Below are 24455 nucleotides of genomic sequence, written 5' to 3'. Positions count from 1 at the left end.
CGTCGGTAATGACAGCATTGGTCGTGATATGATTATTCCAATCCTTGATATAATTGCTCCAGTGTTAACTCATATTCTCAATGTATCCTTATCCTCTCACGAGTTTCCTATGGCCTGGAAAGAAGCATTTGTTATTCCTCTACCTAAAAAATCCAATCCATCCATGTTTTCCGATTTTCGTCCCATCTGTGTCCTACCCTTCCTTTCTAAAATCCTTGAACGACTTGTCCAACAACAATTATGTTCATTTTTAAATAAACATAACTTGTTTAATCCTTTCCAATCCGGATTCCGTCCCGGTCATAGCACGACTTCTGCTCTAATTAAAATTACTGATGATATTCGTTATGCAATGGATCACAAGCAACTCACTGTACTCACACTGTTAGATTTCAGTAACGCATTTAATACCGTCGATCATGACATATTACTGAGTTTGCTTGGTTCTCTTAACATATCTCCAGCAGTAATTGAATGGTTTCGGAGTTATCTCCAGGGGCGTCGACAGAGGATCAAAATTGACGATCACTTGTCATCATGGTGTAATATCTCCATCGGCGTTCCTCAAGGTAGCGTGTTGTCTCCAATCCTTTTTTCTATTTTTATCAATTCTATTTCAGACAATTTATCTTCTCCCTACCATATGTATGCAGATGATTTGCAGATCTATACTCATGCTTCACTTCCTCAACTTCCAGAAGCTATTGAGCAGGTTAATAACGATTTGGCAAAAATCACTCAGTGGTCTAATAACTTTGGCCTGTTAGTAAACCCAGCAAAAACGCAAACTATAATTATTGGCAGCTCTAAACTGACAAATAAGATAGACTGGAGCTCCGTTCCGAAGATAACTCTGGATGGAACTGTGATACCTTTCAGTAACTCTGTCAAAAATCTTGGTATTCATTTTGACACAAATATGACCTGGAAGGTTCAACTTGAAGTTGTACGTAAGAAGTTGTTTGGCGCTGCAGGATCGATACGCAGGCTGCGCAACTTCCTGCCCATACCTACTAGGATTTCGCTTGCAGAGACCTTACTCTTTCCCATCCTTGACTACGCCGACTCCTGTTACCCCGATTTAACCGAGTTACAACTCGATTCTCTTGACCGCCTTCAAAATCTTTGCATTCGGTTCGTATTTGGTCTCCGGAAATACGACCACGTTTCCAAATTCCGCAAAAAACTTGAATGGCTTCCTATACGTTTTCGCCGGTATGCTCATATGTTGCATTCGTTATACGGTATTTTGTTTGATCCTAAGACCCCTTCCTATCTTAAAGACAATTTCAAATTCCTCAACGAGCATTCCCTCACTCTCCGTTCCTCCAACCTTTTAACCTTAAGTATTCCTTCTCACCGTTCCAACTTCTTCCATTCCTCCTACACTGTCACCGTTATTAACCTATGGAATTCTTTACCTGAAGAAATAAAACGAGCTCAATCGATTTTTATTTTCAAAAAGAAAGTTAAAAACTATTATTTAACTCTGTCACAGGCTAGGTATTAACTCTGTCGACTTATTTATAATATATGTGCTTATAAAATATGTATGTATGTATATATGTATGTATGTATGTATGCTTGTATATATTTAAGTATGTATTCTTATTTATTATCTAATATGTGTATTGTGTATATAATATATTATTATTTGTGTATGTATATAATAATGTAAGCTGCATATATGTAGATATAGTATATATATAATAAGACTATTATTCTGGCACTTTTATTTATTTTGCACCACCATGTTATTGACTCATTTATTTTCCTCGTCTTTTCTGGGTTGCCTGGTAGAGATCGCTGCCAGCGATAAGGCCGCCTACTGTACATTGTTATATTGTATTTTTAATTTTTGTAAAATGTATTCTTTATGGTGTACAATAAAGTATTTTTCATTCATTCATTCATTCATTCATAATTGTATACTTATATCATTGTTTAAAAATATTCAAACACAATATGATATAGGTACTGATTTATCACTGGTTTCAGTGATGAACTGATGAGTCAATGTTAGCCACAATACTAATCACTTTCGTCATACATGTGTATGAACTATGATTGATGTGATTTGCAATGTGGTGAAATTTCATAAAAATCACGGGCCAATTTTTTGTTTTGAATCCCACCGAAAATACATATATTACTAATTGCGTTATTAGAATAATTAATTACTATACCCACGATCAATTATTACAATTTACAATATAGTCTCAAATGCATACTAGAGAAACATTGCAATTTGAATCAATTAAAATGCATAGCATACAAAAATAAATTCACAACACAAGAAATTCCGCGCGCAAATCATAGCGCGTGTCAATGAAATCAAGAATGTAATTTTATATCAAGCCGACGAGCGACGACGCCGAACTAAAGTACCTACAGTACCATTTACCTTCAGTGTACAATACAGTTTACAGACCTACGACGGACGAACAATAATGAGTAATAAATAAAAAAAAACATAGTTTCTAAGGTCATTAGTTTTATTTTATTTTATTGTTATTTTCTTTGAACGATTGGAAATGAAATTACTCAATTTTTACACAGAACTTTGATTTATTAGAATTATGCTCATTATGCATAAGATAACGAACGCGAATGCACGACATCTAGCGCGTCAATGTCTAAACATCGCCTTTCGTTTAGACATTGACGCGCTAGATCTGTAATAAGTATATAGTCTATGCGCTAGATGTCGTGCTTTATGTCGTGTTTCGCTTGGCAAAAGTCACGCACACTACTGTAGAAGTGTCAAATTTTTCCGGTATTTTACTGTTGTTTTTCTAAGTAAATATTGCAAATTATTGATTAAAAAGGTCGAACGCGCACACATTTCATTATAGAGAAGTGATAAAATGATTAGTTTTAAAGAAATAGTGTCTGTGTTAAGTGTTTAGAGGTAATCAAAAATGTATGGAGGGACGGTCGGAACATCAACCTTAATGATAATAACGATCATAGATTTACTTTCGTTTCACTCTATTTTTGATCAAATTACTAGCGAAAGTAAACTTCACACAGTTTCTATGGAGACATTCCGAATTCTAGAGGAAAAAGTGAAACTTGACGACATTGTTAAATTACTAAAGTTAAAATAACGTTTAGAAATTAAAGACTACATAATATTTTTTTGACATGATAATATATTACGAATGTCGTCGCACTGTCATCGTTTGTAAAACGAAACGGTAGGTGGTATAATATAATTAATAAATCGCGTTTAAAAATATGACGTTAATTATAAATTAGAAGACACCTAGATACACGTATTTCATAATCTGCTATGCTTACCACACTTTTTATTTCAAATTGGAATAAAACTGATCCTTTATACATATATTATATATCCTTTGTATATATTGAAATATTTATCTACTTGAAAATATTAAAAAGTTTATCAAATCTCTACTACACAACTACACAACAAAAAGATAAAAGAGAAAGAGAGAGAGCGAAAAATAATAATTCAAAGCACAGTTACAGACAGACTGAATAAAGAACATCATTTACATACTACCATGGACCAATATTATTGGTCCATGATACTACTACTTCGCGCCGTTTTTCTGTCGACATGACTTCTCCGATGCTAATTGTGTGCTCTTACGTCTAAGTATAATATTATTTCACACGTATTTACAAATAAAAACTACAAACCTGTGCTACAAACAAACACTTACATAATCAGCCAAACTCTTCATCCCGTACGGGAAGCGCTCCCTGTCTGGCACCAGGCGGCCCCTCGGGTCCCGCTCCCGCTCGGGCCAGCAGTCGTCCACGTTGATGTACTCGTAACCAGCCGCTGCGTAACCCTCGGAGACCAGGATGTCCGTCATTGTGCGGAATAGACGGTCGCTGGAAGCGTATTTTGTATTATAATTTTATGATTAAAGTTATATAGGTATATAATAATGTTTCAGTCAAAACAATTGTCAAGTCTTTGAATGACGGCATCGGTCAAAAACGTATTTATAGTTTATTTTTGCAGTGAAAAGTGGTTTTGACTGTCTCTGAGTTTTGACTGTATGCTGTATTATTAAAATTAAAGTAATGAATAGTGCTATAAAATTGCAAAAGGTAGTGTACATATTATGCTGGACACTGTGAAAGATCTATATTTTAAGATCTGACTCAGAGATCTGACTCTGAGCAGCTGACCTAAAAGTTAAGGCATAAATAATAAAAAATCCAAGTACGTACTAAAAACAAATATTTATCGATTTGTGCAGTTCTGAATTCTTGAAATATTATTGGGTTTTAAATTTTAATTTATTTATTTCGAAAATAGTACCTAGGTATATAGTTATTTATTTATTAAATAGAGTATCGTATTATTATATATAACCTACTAGCTTTCCACCCGCGGCATCGCCCGCGCAGTCAAAGCATAGTTCTCGTTCCCGTGGGATTTCCGGGATAAAACCTATCCTATGTCCTTTCTCGGGTATCAAAATATCTCTATACCAAATTTCATGCAAATTGGTTCAGTAGTTAAGGCGTGATTGAGTAACAGACAGACAGACAGACAGACAGAGTTACTTTCGCATTTATAATATTAGTATGGATAAGTATACTATATTACATTAATAATATGGATGTTTACTTCCTATGTTTTTATGGCTCGTTTGTATAACAAGGCGTTAAGTAAATAGCTATAAATAAAACGATTATTCCGGTACATTCGATAATATTTTAATGGTGTTTATAAAAATTAACGAACATTAATTTTTAATTGCTCTTACAGCTTACTTAACAAAGGTAAAATTTCAAAGTCAGGTTCTAGCTTGATTGAAATTTTAACCCTGATCATATTATAAATACGAAAGTTATTAAGGCGTTAATAGGGGCTAGCGACCTTGACGACGATTTACAAGGCGGGATCGGGGGACCGGCGCGAATCTACCGTAGTAAAAGTACGTATAAAAATTATTTAAAATGATATTTGGGTATGGAATCAAAATTTAAAACAACCATGCCCTGTGTTTCAATTTCATAAACACACTGTAAAAATACTACAATAATTGACGTTATATTGACTTAGCGTTTTGGTTTAAAGTCCAAAAATCTACCTCAGTTCATGATTTTTTTCCAAAAAACCTGATTGTAAAATAAACAAATTAAAACAACCATGCCCTTTATCATATTCGAAACTTTAATATACATTTTTTTTAGATATGTACATTAAGAATCTAAGAAGAAAAACGGTTATAACTAGAGTTAATTTTCGGTATTAAAAGGTCATTCTACCCGATTCACGCCTTAAGTTGGTACTCTCAAGTACACAAAATTGCTAAACCTGTATCTAGAGAGGACACCAACCATATAAAGGCGAAGCCGGGGCTGCCAACTAGTGAATAATATAATTCATTGAGCATGTGAAATCAGTACCCGCGACAAATTCTCTTCGCGACTATCGCATATTTACCAATAACACTAATACATACGGGTATTATACGTAATTTACCAATTACGACTGGATTTTCGTAATATCCACTAAACATACATTAACATTACGTTTCCTGATGGATATTTAATATCGTAAATGGTTTTCTATACTTCTTTAGCTAAGAAATACTAAACTGACCTGCACATTCCCTTTTTTGTTACATTAAATTATAATGAATTAACTAGACTTAAGCTTTATAAAAAATTGCATTTATTAATTTAAATTAAATAAAAATAAAGATCATTAGGTACCAACCTAATTCTTCCAGATTTACAAGTATAACATAGTAAAAAATTGTTCTTACCTTATACAATTATCCGGATCATTCTTGCAGTCGGTATTACATCTGAACCGTTCCCACGCCAACCAGCCCATAGGCGGAGTGAGCGCCAAACCATTGTCCAGTCCCAAAATCTGCCCCAGAATACACAACACCCCACCGATTGTCCAAACAACTGACTTCACAGACGCCATTGCAAAAATACTATAAATTTCCCAAAGAAACTATACTCATGCTTTACGACTTATTTACATAAAAGCCAGCTATTCACTAGTCCATTCAGGGATCTGTAACAACGGAAATAAATCTTGTTATTGTTTATTTAGTGAGTGGCTTATGAACTATGACATTTCCCTAGACACATCCGAGACAGATAATAATAATCTGTCGAGTGTCAACTGCGTCATCTATAATAGAGTATTTAAGAGAAGTAACATGGACCCTTTATTTTTTTATGGGTGCGCATTCTTTAAATAATAAAATTATATATTGTACTTCAAATGATTAAAAACATACATCAAATAACGTAGAAACTTCTGCTTGCCAACTACATAATTTAAAACAAAAAAAAAATAAAGAGTTTGTAGTGTGAATTCAGTTTCATAAAAATAGGATAAAACAATTAATGTTTATATAAAATTATCATTCATTTACTTCATAAGATTACGCAGAATAAAACGAGATATAAATGGTAAATCTTTTAATTTCTTTCACATATTTAATCGTGGGAAATAATTAATGTTTATTTGCAATTATTCACTCATATTTAATCGTGAAAATTATCCTATTTCCTGTTATCAGTAGCGTGTAATTACGTGTGTATTTGTATTGATAATCATATTTATATTAATCGCGATAAAAGGTCAAACGTGGTATAATTATTGTAGTGCAGGCGCGCTCACATAGAATGCTATTTGTATGTAATTTATATGCTATTTTCAAACGATTTTCACGCTACATCCGTGGGTAGTAGTTGTTTGCTTTGTTAAATTGTTTATATAACTATAGGAATAGGATATTCTTTGCGTAGGAAATAATCAATCAATCAATCCTTACATTGAATTATTTTAATCCGACGTTTTTCGGGCGACGGGTATCGAAATTAAAGAATAGTGCAAAATAAAACTATGGACGAACGCCTCAAAAGATTATTTCAAAACTAAATATAAGAATAACATTAGCACAATTTCTATACTATATATAAAAGGTAATAAAAGCGCAGCGTTAAATCTTTAAATTATGTTATGAATAATGATGTCCGACATCAATAGGACATTTAAATTACAATCCTTCGATAAAATCATGTTATACATCAATTAAATTGCAATTTCAATCAGCCATTAAATAATGAAGATACTAATTATTTACAAGATTTTTCTATTAACATAATAATGATGGATGATCTCAGAATTCATTGACTGATTGATTTTAGTTACGTCGCTATGAACAAGGTGGTTGAATGGATAATATTATGTAGGTATGCATTATTACATACTAGAATATCCGTCTTAGTATTTGCGTGTAAGAGTAAAAAACATACACACATACATTCTCACAAACTTTCGTATTGATAATATTAGTAGGATAGGATTCCCTTGATTTTGTCTTTAAATATGGTATTTTATTATCTAGTAGGTAGGTTGTGTTAACTTAATACAGTTTGAAACTGGTAGATCTGTAAAATTGGTTATTTATATTGGATCTTGATTAATTGTTACTATAGAAGACGTGTAATATTAAAGATTTAATTAAAAATGTACAAAATAACATTTAAATTTCTTCTTTCGTTTTAGGAAACTTGTGATACTTATTGTCTATTTGTCTTGATATTACATCAATACAAATGTTTATTACATAATATGAGTCAAAATGTCTGAATATTTATAGAAAAAAATAATTTCTTAATAAAATATATAAATTCGATATAATTGGTCAGTATTAATAATAATGTTCAATGCTTACAAAGTAAACATATTGTTTATCCACAATGAAATATTCATCTCCACACTCCACAGTCACGGTCACACCATTTGATATCGGTCAATTAAGGAAAGCTGGCATGTTCACAGTACTCACACTTATGCAATTTCACTTACAGTATGTTCAAAAATAAATGCGACTCTAGTTTCATTTTAGACTTGAATTGTAAAATGGGTGCGTTGTAGATAAATATATGCAAATATAATTACATACTTATGAAAGCTCTCATAATTTACCTGTAAAATTATAATTTAAAAGTAAATCAATTGATGAAGTTAATTATTTATTCTAATAATAATCAATTGGATAAAAGTATTAGTAATCATTCAATTATCAAATAATAATTAAATTTCAGGTCATAAAAACAATACAAATAACACGTGCGCTTACTTCCAACACACGGATGGTTGTTTTGATAATGATTTAAATAACGGGCGTTTTTTTAATAATGTGATAACTCTGATTAATTAGTAGTTAATTTGATTTTTGAAAAAAAAATGCCGATTTTAGTCAAAATTTATATTTTTCTAACAAGATCCTTATCATCCAAATTTCCACCTTAGTGAGAAAAATTGACATATTTTCTAATGAAAATGAACAAAAAAATTAAATGATTTTATTAAATACTGTAAAATAGTCTATAATTCTTCCATTTACTGTATCACAAAATTCTTCATAGATATTTAGATATTCGTACTACACCAATTACATCACCCTGTATTTATAAACAATTGCAAAATATGACACATACATAGGCCGGGAGATACTGACACAAAATTTCGGGTCATTTGTAACAGAATGGCGGTTCTACAGAGGTCTTATTACGCAATGACTAAAAGAAAAATGATGGTCAGAACTCAGAACGCTGGTACCGGTTGACTAGTCGCGTGGGCGTTAGTCGAACTCGTCGGATAAATAGCGAAAGTCAAACGATTTGTAACACAAAAATTTTAGAATTCACCGATAGCCCATAAAAAAGATGTAGGCGGTAGTGTCATGCCATACTTTTCCGGTGTAACTTACAGCCCCCCATACCGACGCGATGCGTTGATTAAAAAAAAAAAACAATTCAAACATTTGTACCAGGCTATCTTTTGCACAGGTAATCATCATCGTGCAGACATTTACAAAAATCGCCATGCCATACTTTTCGGACGATACCAAATGGCCACCATACCGCCGAAAATCTGCAAATTTTTGAATTTTTTTTTTCTCGCCAAACGATTTGTACCACCCTACATTTTTTTTCAACAACTCCTGAATGATTATAAATAGTTCTTTTTGTCATTGCGTACTAAGACCCCTCTAGACAGCCATCCTGTTACAAATGACCCGAAATTTTGTGTCAGTATCTCCCGGCCTAACATGTGCAATGTGTAAATGTGTTGACGTTCCAGCTCTTCTTAATATACCTATATAATTACTTGATTGACGTTTTGCCAACTTCGTGATACAGTTAATAAACCAATAATAATCGTAATAATTATGTAGATTAGATTGTGAACAAAAAAATTGCGCTTAATTTTTTTCTTCTTTTTTTTCTCTTAAAATAATTATGGCCAGTTAGTAGGTACTTAATTTTCAAATATGGAACATGAATATGAAAGAGACCAGAGACCAAAGAGTTGTTATAATATCTTTTTCGTAATTCTTTTTAAATTACTACCAATTTACTTCAATATAAATAATCCTACTAGCATGGACGTATAAAAAAAGACGGACGCCGTATTACGAACAAACAACGTGAAGCCACAATTGTAAGCTAGCGATCGTGTAAAGACAATAAACACGCACACACTCTCACCATAGTAAGCTAGTCGGCCGCCATTACGTCGTGAACTACCGACTGATTAACTGCGTCACTGTTTCACAAAAAAAAATTAAAATGCCGTCTTGCGTGGTTAAATGGTGTCGCAACAGTACAATTTTAAATAACAAAACACAGGGGATTACATTCCACAGGGAAGCAAGTTATTTCTTTTATGTTTTAATGACAAAATTATTACGGCAAAATTTATAGAAAAAAATACAGCCGCCATTGTCATCAAGACAGCTGTTGTCATGGCAACATGGCACACACACATGGATGTTTCGCCGCCATTACTAGGCTTCACTCAATGTTTAGGCGATATACCGTCCGTCTTTTTTTATACGTCCATGCCTACTAGTTTTTTTTTGTCTATAATAACAAACATTCTTTTAAATGTGTGTGTTTATATAAAAATTGGTGGTAGTTCAGTTCTGTCGATGATTAGTGTTTAAAACGAATTTATAGCCGCCGTATTTTGTTGATGTAATACTATCAATGATTTTTGAAGTGAAAACTTCTTTAGCGGCGTTGGATATGCCCTGCCCCCCTAGTCATTATCTACAGCCTACGTCAATCTCATACATTCGTAGTCTATTCTATTGAACGCTACGCTAACAGAAAGCCACTTGACTAGGGGGGCTGATCGAATTGGGTATGCCCTATATGGCCTGATCGAAAAAGCGTAAGACGGATTTTTTTTAGCCCTTATATTCCATGCGTAAGACGGATACCATTCCAAAATATCAAACATGCTGAACGTTAATAATCAAGTTTTCACTTCTGCCGGCACTCCCAATCATATTTGAACAATTTTTTTCTCAAGTCTCAATAAACGTAAGTACGATTGCATTGTAATTATTCGATTTTTTATAAAAGAAGGAAATATAAGCACAATTGTGAAGTGTTTTCGCAATGGGAATTAATTGGTATAATTTAAGTAAATCATTTTATACGTTAATTACAAATATGTTTCTTGGTTTACATAATTGTTTTTAAAGAAAAAATATTACATGCTGCGTAATAAGTGCACATAAATATGTAAGAAACAATGAATCAATAAATGAAGAAAAATAATATTATCACAGACAAAAAATGTGCAGAAGAAAAAAATTTGAGAAAAAAAAATGTTGTGTGGTTTTATGAAACCACGGTAAAAGCATGGACTAATAGAATATAGTAAAAGTGAAACTGTTCGAACGGTTCCGAACACTGCTTTGTGTAGCGCATTCGCGTGACAGCCGGCTGCCGAGTAGATACCTACTCGGCAGCCGCGATACGTACGCGACATGCGCTACACAGACCAAAAAGTATGAGACGATGTAATAAAAGTTTCACTTTAAAAGTAATAAAAAATAGCCTGTGTGCTGAGCACACGTGTCAGAAGTGTAACTTCTTTAACAAGATTCAAAGATACCAAAACCGTCGCCATACTCATGACGTGACGGTATTGCTATGATGCGACCTTGAAATTTTATTCTCAACGCGCCTAAACACGCGCCAAACAACGACATCTAAATCGGTACCTATTCATGACATTTAACAGTAGTTTTTCATACGGAATGTTATACACGTAATATATAATTATATAGATTACATTCGCTAGCGGTAACTAATGCTACCACTTGGCTACCACCATCTTAGCCTTCATGTTGCAATGTCTGAAGCAATTTATATGATTAATGCGTTGCTCTTCGCAAAAATATCCTTGTGTAGTTTAGAAAATGGTGGTATCGAAATTTTGCAAATATTTTTTATAGTCCGGCAAAAATATCCTTGGGTAGCTTAGAAAACGGTGGTATTGAAAATGATGTAGTTTTTACAAAGATTTTCTATAGTCCGAAATTGATTGTTTTAAATGAGATAATATTAGGTATATACATTAAATTAAAACTCAAACAGTTTATACAAATAAAAAAGGTAAATAAGAGTAACACACGCAAATATACCAGACGTGTTGTTACTAAGGAAGTCGAGACTTATAACATGTCTTCTCTATAATTATTTTACATGTAGCCTTTAATCTCCGAATTTATAATTATTCCAATTAATCCGATTGTATCACACGTACTTTAAAATTAAGCATAAAAAGCGCAAATGATCTTTAGGGAAACCCAGAGCTAAAAACCCACCAATTTGAATGGCAATTTGAAAAAAACATTAATTCAAATCTAATAATAGCTAAGTATGGAATTATGTTGAATTAGGCGAATTACAGAATAATGTGTGCTATTGTTGCAATCGTGTTTAAATGTCATACAACAACAAACAACAAAAAAAATGGCGCGACGACGTGATTGGCTCATACCTACAGCTACGCTACGTAATCAGCAGAAGTGACAGATTGCACAGATAACTGGAACTACTGGTCCGATTTGAAAAATTATTTCAGTGTTAGATAGCCAATTTATCGAGGAAGGCGAAAGCTGCCGGTTTATTCGCGTGCTGTTTGGATAAAAAAAGCACACGTGCAAGTCTATTTAATAATCCAATGTCTAATCTTCATATAATCCAATTAAATCGGATATTTTTTTTGCGTACACGAACAAACATTTATCTTACAAACTGACGCGTTAATAACCACTTACCTAGTAGTATGATAGTAGGATGTGACATTAACATTAACATTTTAATATAAATATAAATAGCTTTTTACACCACTTCATCTAAACCATATGATCCACTTAAATTCCTCTACCAAGAAACAATTAGTCTTGTTTTCATTAAAATTGATTATTCAAAAATGTAATAATAATATTTCCAGACACAATAAAATATTAATAATAATAATAAATAATAAATTAATTAATTAATATTAATAATAATAACTTAATAAAGAATCTATCACAGGCCTAGCAAAATCAACCGACTTACGTAAAGTGTAAGAAAATTAATCAACAAGTCTGTTTGATATTTTATTAATAGATTCCGTCCGGTTGAACGCTTCCGTAACACATAATTTGTTATTTATTATGACCGCATTATTTCTAATATTATGTTATTCAATGTAGTCCTTTCCTGGCATTTTAGTAACAAGATTCTTAATATATAATTTGTCATTTAATTCGTTCTAGTTATTAGTAAGTAAATAATGTTAATAGTGCTTAATGGATCTATCTTTAAAAAATCAATTTACATAATTAAATAGCGATTATTTTATTAAATAATATAATTAAACTAGCGGTCCGCCCTGGCTTCGCCCGTGGTACCTACATGTTTAAACTATCCTATCTCTCAAGTTGGATCGAACTGCACATGGTGTGCGAATTTTATTATAATCGGTTAGTGGTTTAGGAGTCCATTGAGGACAAACATTGTGACACGAGATTTATACATATATATTAAGATAACGAACTTTATATCCGAAAAAATGTCCAAATTTATTAGTTCAAATTGAACCAAGGTAATTCTTGCTAATATCATACTTAAGAATTTTTATAACGACCATCCAACCATACAGATACATAAATATCCACTTAAAGCCTAAAGTTACCGCATTTCTTGTATAAGCACATGCTTATGACACTTAATTATAGTCACGTGTACAAATTTACGTAACTTTATATAAGAAACCGGACCAAATGCTTATATTTACGCGAAAATGTCTAAAAGAACACGTTTCAACGTAATTTCCGTCAATCAGATGCTTATTTGCATGTTTTTTCAATTGATTTTTTAATGTATTACCGCATTCTACATTCATACGAGTATTTTGCTTTACTTTTTACTTCCACAAGGAGATATTATAGTCTATCTCAAGTCGTAGCGAATATTTCAGCCTTGATATTTTGTATGTATTTAAAATTTGATTTAAAATTTTAGGTATTATCATACAGTTGTATGTTGCTTGTTAACGTTAAAAATAAGCATTTTCGTTTTTTTTTTTTAAACCATTTATTGATAGAAAAAAATGAACGTATATACATTAAGCATACGTTATAAAATTAAGTGGATAATGAACCAAATCCACATATTTTTGAAATTATTCGACACATTTATTTTGAATCTTATAATTCAAGACAAGTCAATAACTGCGTTAAAAACAACCGACTTCAAACTTTCACTTGCAACATTTACAAATACAGACAAAAATGCTCATGAAATAAAAACTACTGGGCCTATCCGAATAAAATTTTTATGGGACCAATTCGACACCATCCCGCATCGAACAAAAAAAGAATCACGTAAATCGGTCCAGAAACCACGGAGTAATCGGTGTACATACATAAAAAAAAAAAAAACATACCGGCCGAATTGATAACCTCCTCCTTTTTTTGAAGTCGGTTAAAAATAACTATACCTACCCATATCCATGAATCGCAAAACTTGACCAGCAATCCCATTTATTTCATCTGACATTTAAAAATATATCTAAAAGTTTGTTTAGATCAAGCTAAACAACAACATAAACAATGTTCATTCAAAATGCCAGAGTAAATAATAAAGATAAAATAACACATAAAAGTTTAGTGTGACTCAAGATAAAGTTTATTTTATAGAGCCTTAAATAAGGTTAATATTATGAAACCGACCTTCACACTAGGTTATGATAAAAAACAGTACAAATCATTGAATGACTCATATAGAGAGCAAGACTCATAAATCAATAACATAACAATTATTTAAGCTCTTTTTAAAGTATGGACTTTTTAAAACTTTTCGATATCTTTGATCTTTGCAAAAACATTAAGATTGAAAACTACAAAACTACTGCAGATATGAAAAATAGAGGATACATTTATGTATGTATAGAAAAAACGGTCTCTTAAAACTTATAATGATAAAATATATAATATATCTATACTACATAATATATACCTACTAAAACAAATGAGCATGCAGCTAAATTTAGGTTATTAATATATTGTATATGAAACCTAAATTACATAAGCTATTTTTTTATTCGTATCTATAAAGACATTCCCCGTCTATTAAACTTTATCTCATTCATATAAGTATGTTCATTTACCATTTGCTAATTCAATTATAATTCACGTATTCGCGCACTAACAGATACAAGTGACCTTTAAATTCAAGTAAATTCCAGTGTTTCACAATCAAAATGCAATTCTAATGACTATATACCTATATAGTCATTTCATTTTGACTTTTGATAAACAAAAATTGGTTAATAGTGAAGATAGATTAATAACATACCGATGTATGAGAAAGCATGTAAATGAGAAGTATACTTTTTTCTTTGAATAAAAGGCAAAGGTGGTAAATGTTAAAAATATGTAGGTACCTAATGATGTTTCAAAAGTGCTTCTAGAAGAAGTCTAATTGAATAAATAAATGTTTGAGTTTGAGTTTGAGTTTGAAAGGCATAATTTAGGGGTTTATTTAAGGGTAATGTTTCAGTTTAAAGGTTTATATCAGGTAGACAAACGTGACCAAACAAGGTCTTAATTGAATTAATTCGTGAAACAGTCGTGGGTAAAATGACACGTTAATAATTATACTGTGTATAAATTTGGACAAAGAGTCTGCAATGATAAATTTTGCAATGAGTTAAAATATAGTTTACTAGCTGCTCCGCGCGGTTTCACCCCCGTGGCTCCACTCCTGTTGCCCGTAGCGTGATGAAATATAGCCTTTAACCTTCCTCGATAAATGGGCTATCTAACACCGAAAGAATTTTTCAAATCGGACCAGTAGTTCCCGAGATTAGTGCGTTCAAACAAACAAACAAACAAACAAACAAACAAACAAACTCTTCAGCTTTATAATATTAGTATAGATTTGTACGGATACGTAGTTATAAACTACTAGCGCAGATTACAAAATAGTTATTAGGTACTAGCTGTTGCCCGCGACTTCGTCCGCGATTCGGTCGTTTTTCATCATTCGTCGTTTAAAAAAAATACGTGACACTTTATATTTGAATGTTCTTAATTGTCTCTTATAAAATTTAACTACATTAAAATTGAATACTCTGATAAGAAAATCTTAAAATCATCGAAAATCATAGACATCGAATATCTGAGGAAAACATGAATGAATGTGATTTAAATTCTACATTTCTTAGTAATTAAAATAATAATCTAAATTAAATGTAGATTAACAGTTTGAGCGCACCATTATAGAATATGTACCTAAGTAATAAATTACGTTAGTGTACATAGTAACTTTACTAAAAACACGATGACTTTCTTTCGCGCTCGGTACCACAAACTAAGCATGTTTGTGGTACGTGGCCCGCGTCACTTTACCCCCCACGAGTTCCCCTCCGTTGCTATGCGAAAATACATTCGTCGCCCTACTGTAGGAAAAATTGTAATACTGTGGCCTGGGCGTTATAACACGCTCAGGGAATTCCTGAGTGCTGATAGACTTCCGTCTATCGGCATTTATACCAATTTTATATTAATATCACCATCTTGAGGAAAAGCTTCTAATGTCGATTTAAAACGCATATATACGGATTAACCTGATGAATTAACATGTTCTAAAATTGTGAAATGAGTTCAGTTTTAAATTCGAGAAATATTGATTTCTTGTATTCGATTATTCGTCGTAGTCGAATACAAAATATATTTAAAGAAACTTAGGTTGGCCTTCAGGCAAAAGGGATCCTATCAAATGATAAACTTGACCTTGTATCTTAAAAGTAAGAATGAAAGGAGCATCTGATAATTGTTGAGCACCAAAGGATCATTTAAAACGCAATACTATAAGAGCTAATATTGTCTAAGAACTGTTTAGATTGCACATGTTCCTCTAAAACTTAAAAGAGTGATTTCAAAGGTTCCGGCGTATCTTCAAACGAAAGCCGACTCCTTACTCCACTTTAAAGCATTACAAAAAGAACATACTACGTTAATATCGCCTATACAGAAGATGATCTGTAGGTAATCAATTGTGAGGTTATAAGCAAACCCACTTTTATATTTGTCGGACCACACCACCGAATTTGTAGATTGATCTTCTATGTTTACCTCTAAGTCATTAAGACTATGTCGAAATCTGTCTGCAGTAAGACGGGCCTCTCGCTATTCGTCCGTTTCAAGAGACCAATAGTTTCAATTCTTAATCTTTCATTAAACAAACTTATTAATCGTTCTTGTCTCAAATAATGGTAATATTCGCGTCCCTACTCTAGTCATTGCTTATGCTCATGTTCATCTTCGAGAGATCGAATAATATTATGGTGCACCCTATTATTTGTCAAACGGTCTTCATATTGAGTAAAAGTTTCAGATTCTCGAGATAAAATATGACGATCGTGATCAGCTGTGAGACGTAATTCCCTCTCAGTGAGGGTTTCGGTCTCACGGGATAGTACAATATGCCATTTGCGATCAGCTGTGAGACGTTATACCCTCTCAGTGAAGGTTTCGGTCTCACAGGATAGTACATGCCGTTCGCGGTCAGCTGTGAGCCGCAATTCTCGTTGTGAAGCGGTTTCAGGTTCGGCATAACACATGTTGTTTTCGGTCAATAGTAAGCCTCTTATCTCTAACGATCCTTGAGAACTCTTATTTCTCATTTTCTTAACTTTGCTCGAATTTCGATATAAAGATTTTTTAGGTGGCACTGATGCGGGTGAATAAAAATTAAGTTAAAGCCTGATTCCCACGACATGTTTGCTTCACAAATCCGACCGCGCCACACCACACCACATGCCATGGGAATCGGCGCGCTTGTCGCTCGCCAGTGCTTGCCATACGCACACATGCCGTGGGAACGCTCAGTTCAAATCGCGACGGATGGCGACAAGCGCTTGTCATCTGCCAATGCTTGTGAAGCAATACATATAATAAAATTGTGGAAAAGTGATGTCTGTACAATGAAAATATGTAGAAAAAAATTAGCAGGTGTTATTATTATCGAGAAATCGAGAGAAACCATTTTTTTCTCTTAAAAGCTCCCCCCCCTCCCACTTTCCGAACTCCGATTGACCGTAATTTATTTTTCCTTACATTTTTATCATATCCTTTTCTAATGGGTTTCATCCTACTGCGATTTTTTTTTGTTTCAAAAATTATCTACCCTGGTGTATAGGTAAATTTTCCACATAAAATGTCCTTTAAATTATGTCGTATTATATTTTTAACCCCCGACGCAAAAAGACTGGTGTTATGTGTTTGACCGCTATGTATTTCTGTGTGTGTGTGTGTGTGTCTGTCTATGGCACCGTAGCTGGCTAACAGGTAAACCGAATTAGATGCGGTTTTTTTTGTTAGGCAGAATATTTTCCGACGCTGGTTCTTAGATAAAGTGTATCAAAATTGGTTCATCCACTTATTATACCTACATAGGGGTAAAAGTGGGAATGAAAAAAATGAAAGTTATAATTTATTTTTAAAGATCGTCGGGAAGTTTATGAAATTATTTATTCCTTTTTCTATACACTTTTCTTCGTCTAAACGGTTTAGTTACGTGCTCTCTCTCTCTTCAGCCTTTAGTTACGTCGCGTGCGTGAGACAGGAAAGATCTAATTGCGCGTGCACTTCGTTCACTCAATGAAATAGCAATCAAAACGGATATATTTTGTTGCACTTGGGATGAATTCACGCGAGTAGCTTTATTTGTAATATGCTATAAAAAGTAATGTATTTTGTTTGTATGTAGTTATGTTATATATTTCTAATTTCGATGTAACCATGATGTAACCAATTAAATGTAAAACCACTATCGTATTGGGAAACTGTAATGTTAGTGTGTGTTTTCAATAAATAAATAAATAAATAAATAAAATTTGGATTTGTTGCTGGATATGATAAAAACTGAGTATCGATTAAGCTGATCAGTGGCTACACCATAGATTATTAAAAACATCCGTTTAAGAAAGGAAGGAAATAGAATTTGCTCCTCTCCCCCCCCCTGGTTCCTAAAAAATAATATGACATAATTTAAAAGAAATTTTACGTAGACGTACACGTACGTAGAATTAGTTAGGCGTTTCTTTTTTGATTTTCGATATTATATACTAATCATAATTTTTAATTACATTATGTAGTAACTATTTGGTATAGGTTAGGCATTTAATTTCTTGATTTTCTTTAATAATTTGGTACGTAAGTTTTTTAGCTCAGTTTAGTAAGAAATTTTAATAACAATTCTTTTAATTATTTATGGTAAAGTCCGGTCGCGGAGCAGGAAGAATTTCGTACATTAACCTGTCACTGTCACTCCCTTGTAAAAATAATGTGTCTTGCTCGCACAGGTGCAATGACCGCCGTCCTTAGGGATTGTAAACCTTTAACCTGAGAGCGTAAGGTTTGTGTTTGCTTGATTGGTGTCAGGTGTTCAATTATGATTTTGTGAATTCAAAATTTATAAGAATAAACCTCAAACTCTTTATGTCCAATCAAAATCCGCCTAAGTCGAAATCGCGTGTTAGAATAACGTATTTCTGTAATATTGTACCTACATAGTAAATTATTTTTTGAAAAATAAGGTCATAAAGAAGTTTCACTTCTTATGTGTGTACACGCACACTTTTTTTATATAATATATCGTTGTTATTGAAAAAGTTAAAATGTAACTAACTATAATAAGTATTGTAAATGAATAGAGGACATTTATTTAATAAATTAGTAAAAAACATTTTCTCCTCCAAATATTTCATGCACTTCATTCAAAAATGTTTGTGACCACTGTAAGTAGGTAAAGAGGTCATTGTACGAAATTCTTTCTGCTTCGCGACCGGACTTTAGTACGTATTTACTCAATAATTGTATCTTAAGTAGTAATTCAGCATGGGCGTAGCCACGGTGGGGCTGGGTGGGGCGCTTACCCTGGTTTTGATCTGGTAGGTACTAATTGTGAAGGGGAGTGGGCGTGGGCGTGGGATTGGGACTGAACGTGGCATATGGCGTGGGAGTGCGAGTGGGCGCGGGAGTGGGAGCATGAAAATAAAAATGATTTTTTATTGTTGCCCCACCCTGAGCCCATGGTCATAGGTCCATAGTCACTATTCCACGCGAAAGAAGTCGCGGGGACAGCTAGTAGACAAATATAATCAGAAAGCTTTGAACTCCTAAGCTCAACCATAAAAGATAGACATTTATGATGTCGGGAGATATTTTTTATATAATATGGAGAACATTTCTTTCATACTTGATTTCTGTGTAGCTTTAACCATTAAGATACACGCATTAAGAACGCACACGCGACGAAAGCTTAAAAATGGAGTTGCTGCTCTGCTCACGAATATGAAAAATAATAGTTATTTAGGAAATATATTTCATGTGCAGAATTGACCTCTACAGATTTAATATAAGTAGGTATACATATATTTAGATTCCAATTTCCATGTAACGTTAAATTCGACTATACAATAACTAACAGACAACGCAGGTTACTCTCGTTTCCGTAAGTTGAGGCGGCTACATATTCGGTCCTAATAACATGACTTTTTGTGAACGAAACGACAGCGCGGTTTAATTCGATGGCAACACCATCAGAAAAAAGGAAATATTTTTAACTTTGAAAAAATATTATGATTTACACTATTATTAATACTATTTTAACATTAACACAAAATATAAGACTGTGAGTGTTTAAAAATAAATCCAGCTAGTTTCACATCACACTTATGTTTATAATTAGGTATACGACATGAAAATATATTAATTACCAAGCAATAATCATATAGATAAATACTGAACAAAAGTATTAACAGTCAAAGTATATTATTTTTTTTTTACTAACAACATGTAAATGATGAAGGAATAATAATTATCAACGAACTAACCTTTTTGTATTAGAGTCCCGCCTCGTGATCGAATTATTAAAACACGAAGATTTTTAAAAATGTATGAACACAATCAATATTAGACAAAGAATACTTATACTCTAAAAAAGAGATATTAGATTAACTGTAATGGTGTCTAGTTTGACTTAAAATAATATACATCTACCCTCACTTTTAAAAATGTAGTATATTCACACGAATTATAAGCGCACCTTATAGGGAAGGGAAGATTTATTATGGGTTAAAGAGTTAAATAAATAACTTACATAATTATATTTAAATTATTAATTTTTAACATAGTGTTCAGTAGTGTTAACATGTAAATTGATTTGATTTTTACGAAATCTCATAGATGGCGCTGAATCAAATTTGTCTTTATTGTACTAAGATTCATTAAACAGTTTCTCTGCCTAAATTACGTAAATGACGTAGTTTTTATAGTGTAAAGCTAGATAATAGCATGGCTTACTCAAAAACAACATTTAAACATGAGTCTTTAGATTGTACGCTGTCGTAGTACACGGAATACGTAAGAAAAGTAAAGGCTCACAGCTCCTCCCCCGGAGGTGATAGCATGATTATATGTTTAAAAAAACCTCACTCGACCTGTTAGTAATATTCATGCAAAATTTGAAGTCAATCTATGCAGTACTTTTCGAGATTAGCTCGGACAAACATACAGACAAACAGACAAACAGACAAACAGACAAAAATTCTAAAAACTATATTTTTGGCTTCTATATCGATTATAGATCATGGAATATGTATTCTTTTAAAAAAATATTCAATGTACAGTTTTGACTTTCCTACGATTTTATTATATGTATAGATATTGTGCTTTGTACGTATTTATGTTTATTTTAATTCAAGTCTCAGGATATTGAAACCTTTAATCTTTGATTCAACATTTTATAATCTGGAAAATAATCTTCTGTGCTTGGGTTACAATTTCAAAAACTCTCCTTTCTTACCTCAAATTCTCAAAATTATCCATATCAATTCAACTATATCGCACAATAACAATCCATAAACACTATAAATTATGATCCAATCTTTACCTTCAGGCACTGCAAAGGATTTGAGCCTGTAAGTATTGAACTATAAACGCGAAAATCGCATAAAACCACTTATTTTGATCTGGTTAATGTAATATATGTCAATGAAACCAGTTCGCTTGCACTTTCTGCCTGGCCCTTCCCTTTATCGTCATTAGGCAATATGACTTCACAGCATACTGTTTTACTTTTGATTTTATTGAAAATATTTATATGGATATATTGGAAATTTTTGGAAAGAAGAAAAACTTAAATTATGTACAATTGACAAATTTCAAACGTATGTGTTTAAACTGCTTCACATTTTAACATGCACGTATAAAAGTAAAAAGTGGTTTAAAACTTAATTCAGGTCCTTTATTTTATTTTAATATCTGTGGTATGGACTACCTATTCTAATTGTTGGTGTTTATCCCGTTGTATCCTCAGTTTATAATGTTATCATGTGAATTAATATTTAATACGAATTAATATTATTATAATTAACATTTAAAAACAATCATGTTAACATTTACTAATTACTATGATAACACTCAAACCATTTTAATTATTCAGCAAAAACTAATAAACATGACAAATCTCTAATCACTTTTTATTAATTCATTAGCGATGAGATAATTTCGATCATACATAATAATCTTTCAATCACGCAAATGTGGACAAATAACATCCTCACACATTAATCCATACACTGGCGGTAAATTTCAAATTCAATTTCATTTTTAGGATTCCGTACCCAAGGGTAAAATGGGACCCTATTACTAAGCCTGTCTCATGTCTGTCTCCAACTCTCCAGGCTGTATCTCATAAACCATGATAGCTAGATAGCTGAAATTTTCACAAATTATGTACCTATTTCCGTTGCCGCTATAGCCTATAACAACAAATACAAAAAATTAAAAAATATATATATTTAAGGGGGTCACCATACAATAACTGATTTTCTGTTATAGATGATAGCACGGAACCCTTCGTGCGTAAGTCCGACTCGCACTTGGCCGGATTTTTTCTGCATCTTTGTTACTCAAGATCATAATTATTCAAACATTTGATTCTAGGAAATTTAACATGGAGGTATTTAACTAGAATTAGTGGAGATTATTTTACTAGATTAACTTTGTAATGTATGGATTAGACTGGTTTCTTTAGTGAAGAGAGAGCTATAAGTTACTGAGATAGAAACTGTTTTTACCAACAAAATTGTATTTGCAATTACTTTTCACTGATAGAGTTTATTATTTGAATTTTTATTTTATTTGTAGATAATGAATGTACGTATGTAAACCCGAGAGGATGAAATACACATAATAACAAAATTTGTAACATAGAGCATGATAGAGCTAAAAAATCTATAAGTGCAAAAAATAAATGATAATTGACGATAATATTTCTAAACATAAATAGTACAAAAATTTTTATGGCCTCAGATAAAAACTATTATTTTCATTAAACCTTGTAAATAACTCACATACCGCATTAGTAACGGGCCTTATTGTATTGTACAAGAGCTATTATTTCAGCGACAATTTATGATAAATTACAATTAAATATTATTAACATGAGTGGAGATGTGATATGGTGGTTACTATCCGTAAAAATACCTGAATAATTACCTATTTATCTTATATCTTATTCGTGTATAGAGAATCGAAAGTAGTGAAAACATACGTTTGTGACGTAAGCGCTAGTAAAGATGACGACTACAAATTGCGAAATAGAAAAACTGACCTTATTTTGAAATGGTTAAGGACTGAATTGTTGTGAGATTTTGTAGGTTTGCATAATTTGCCCTTATTTGGTGTAGGTTACGAGGTTGTAAGTTTAAGGGCAATGGAGTGACCAAAAGAGTAAGTCGTGACAAAATAGTTGAGGATAGGTACATGATAAAAGCATTATGAGAAGTCATTAGCAGTGACTATTAGGTTAAATAGAGGCCAAATGACTGACAGGTACTGTGGACCAAATATACACGCTACGTGAAAAATTACGTGTCCATTTTATTTTGTTATACGTATATGTAAAACAAAAATAAATAAACTGTACAAATGTTTTAATAAGTTATTCAATTTTAACCAAATCCATGATGTATACCAAAAATACTCTACAAAGAATAAAGTTTTATTCGCTGAAGCTCTTAGATTTATACAAACGGATTCTATACATGGTCATAATATGCGAAACATTAATCTTTGACCCGTCTTTCATGTGAGATTTGATCACAGATGTTACAAAATTTTATATTATACCCACAGATAAGCCATACCATACCATAACATACCAACTTGGTGAGCTTTTAGCGGAAGAGTCAGTGAATCTTAAGCGAGATAAAACCATATATGTTACGTGAAAATAAATAAGTCATTTTCTTTTATAATGAGCATTACATTATATTACTTATCGCTAACATAAATTATTAATATGTTTCGTTCAATTCATTTAGCGGAACTATAGCAGTTCATATAGACATAAATATTAAGTATCGTTATAATATATTTAATATAGTTATATAAACATCATAATACCTTATATAAATAGTTCATAAATTATCATTTTTTACTCTTTATAAAATATCAGCTAATCTGAATCTTTTCTCGGTTTAAGCCAAATGCATGGTTTATGATTTGCAAATAGTGCTTTGAATGAATGATAATAAGTAGTCCAATAATTGTTTCTTTATTTTCTTAATGGGTATTCTAATAACTCTAAATAATAAAGCATTCATTTCTAATGACAATATTATATGAATATGGACTAGAAGATTAGTCCACAATATTTAATTTAAACGGTTACAATATGAGTAATTATGTGTGAACGATTCAAATACAAGTTATAATATTTGCATAAAAGTTTTATCAACCAAACGTTAATACTAATATTTGAATACGCTTTTTCACTTATCTAACCTAATTTTAAAAAGCTGAAGAGCTTTTTTTATAGAATGCGCAAATCTCGTGAGCTACCTTGATCTTGCTTTACATTGTAAAAATATTTTTCTGTGACATTTATCAAAATGGAATGCGGGAAAAATGTCCTTTTGAGAACAAACAAAGTTTCTATTTAAAATTGTCTGTGCTAAGTAGGATGCACATAGCATACTTGACACAGATTTTAAAATAGTTCGTAGTTCCTTATTAAATCGTGTAAGTTGTGTATTAACGTTAAAACAAATAGTC

The 24455-nt window shown here is 32.2% G+C and overlaps 1 protein-coding gene across 2 annotated transcripts in view; it reads right to left on the bottom strand.

Annotated features, from left to right (window-relative positions):
* LOC149476899 (alpha-N-acetylgalactosaminidase) overlaps positions 1-24455 on the bottom strand; it is a 65885-nt gene that overhangs the window by 29589 nt on the left and 11841 nt on the right. For both annotated transcript variants that reach the window (XM_089711223.1, XM_089711225.1), the window contains exons 2-3: positions 5763-6025; positions 3693-3867 (exon numbers count right to left, since the gene is read on the bottom strand). In XM_089711223.1, the coding sequence (XP_089567349.1) occupies positions 3693-3867; positions 5763-5932 (345 nt within the window). In that variant the 5' untranslated portion in view covers positions 5933-6025. The remainder of the gene's footprint in view (positions 1-3692; positions 3868-5762; positions 6026-24455) is intronic.

Source organism: Colias philodice, chromosome 26 (assembly GCF_061535455.1).
Source record: "Colias philodice isolate Cphi_HAF_F1 chromosome 26, ilColPhil1 Martin Lab GWU primary, whole genome shotgun sequence".
Lineage (NCBI taxonomy): Eukaryota > Metazoa > Arthropoda > Insecta > Lepidoptera > Pieridae > Colias > Colias philodice.
This window is presented reverse-complemented; position numbering and strand designations above follow the sequence as displayed.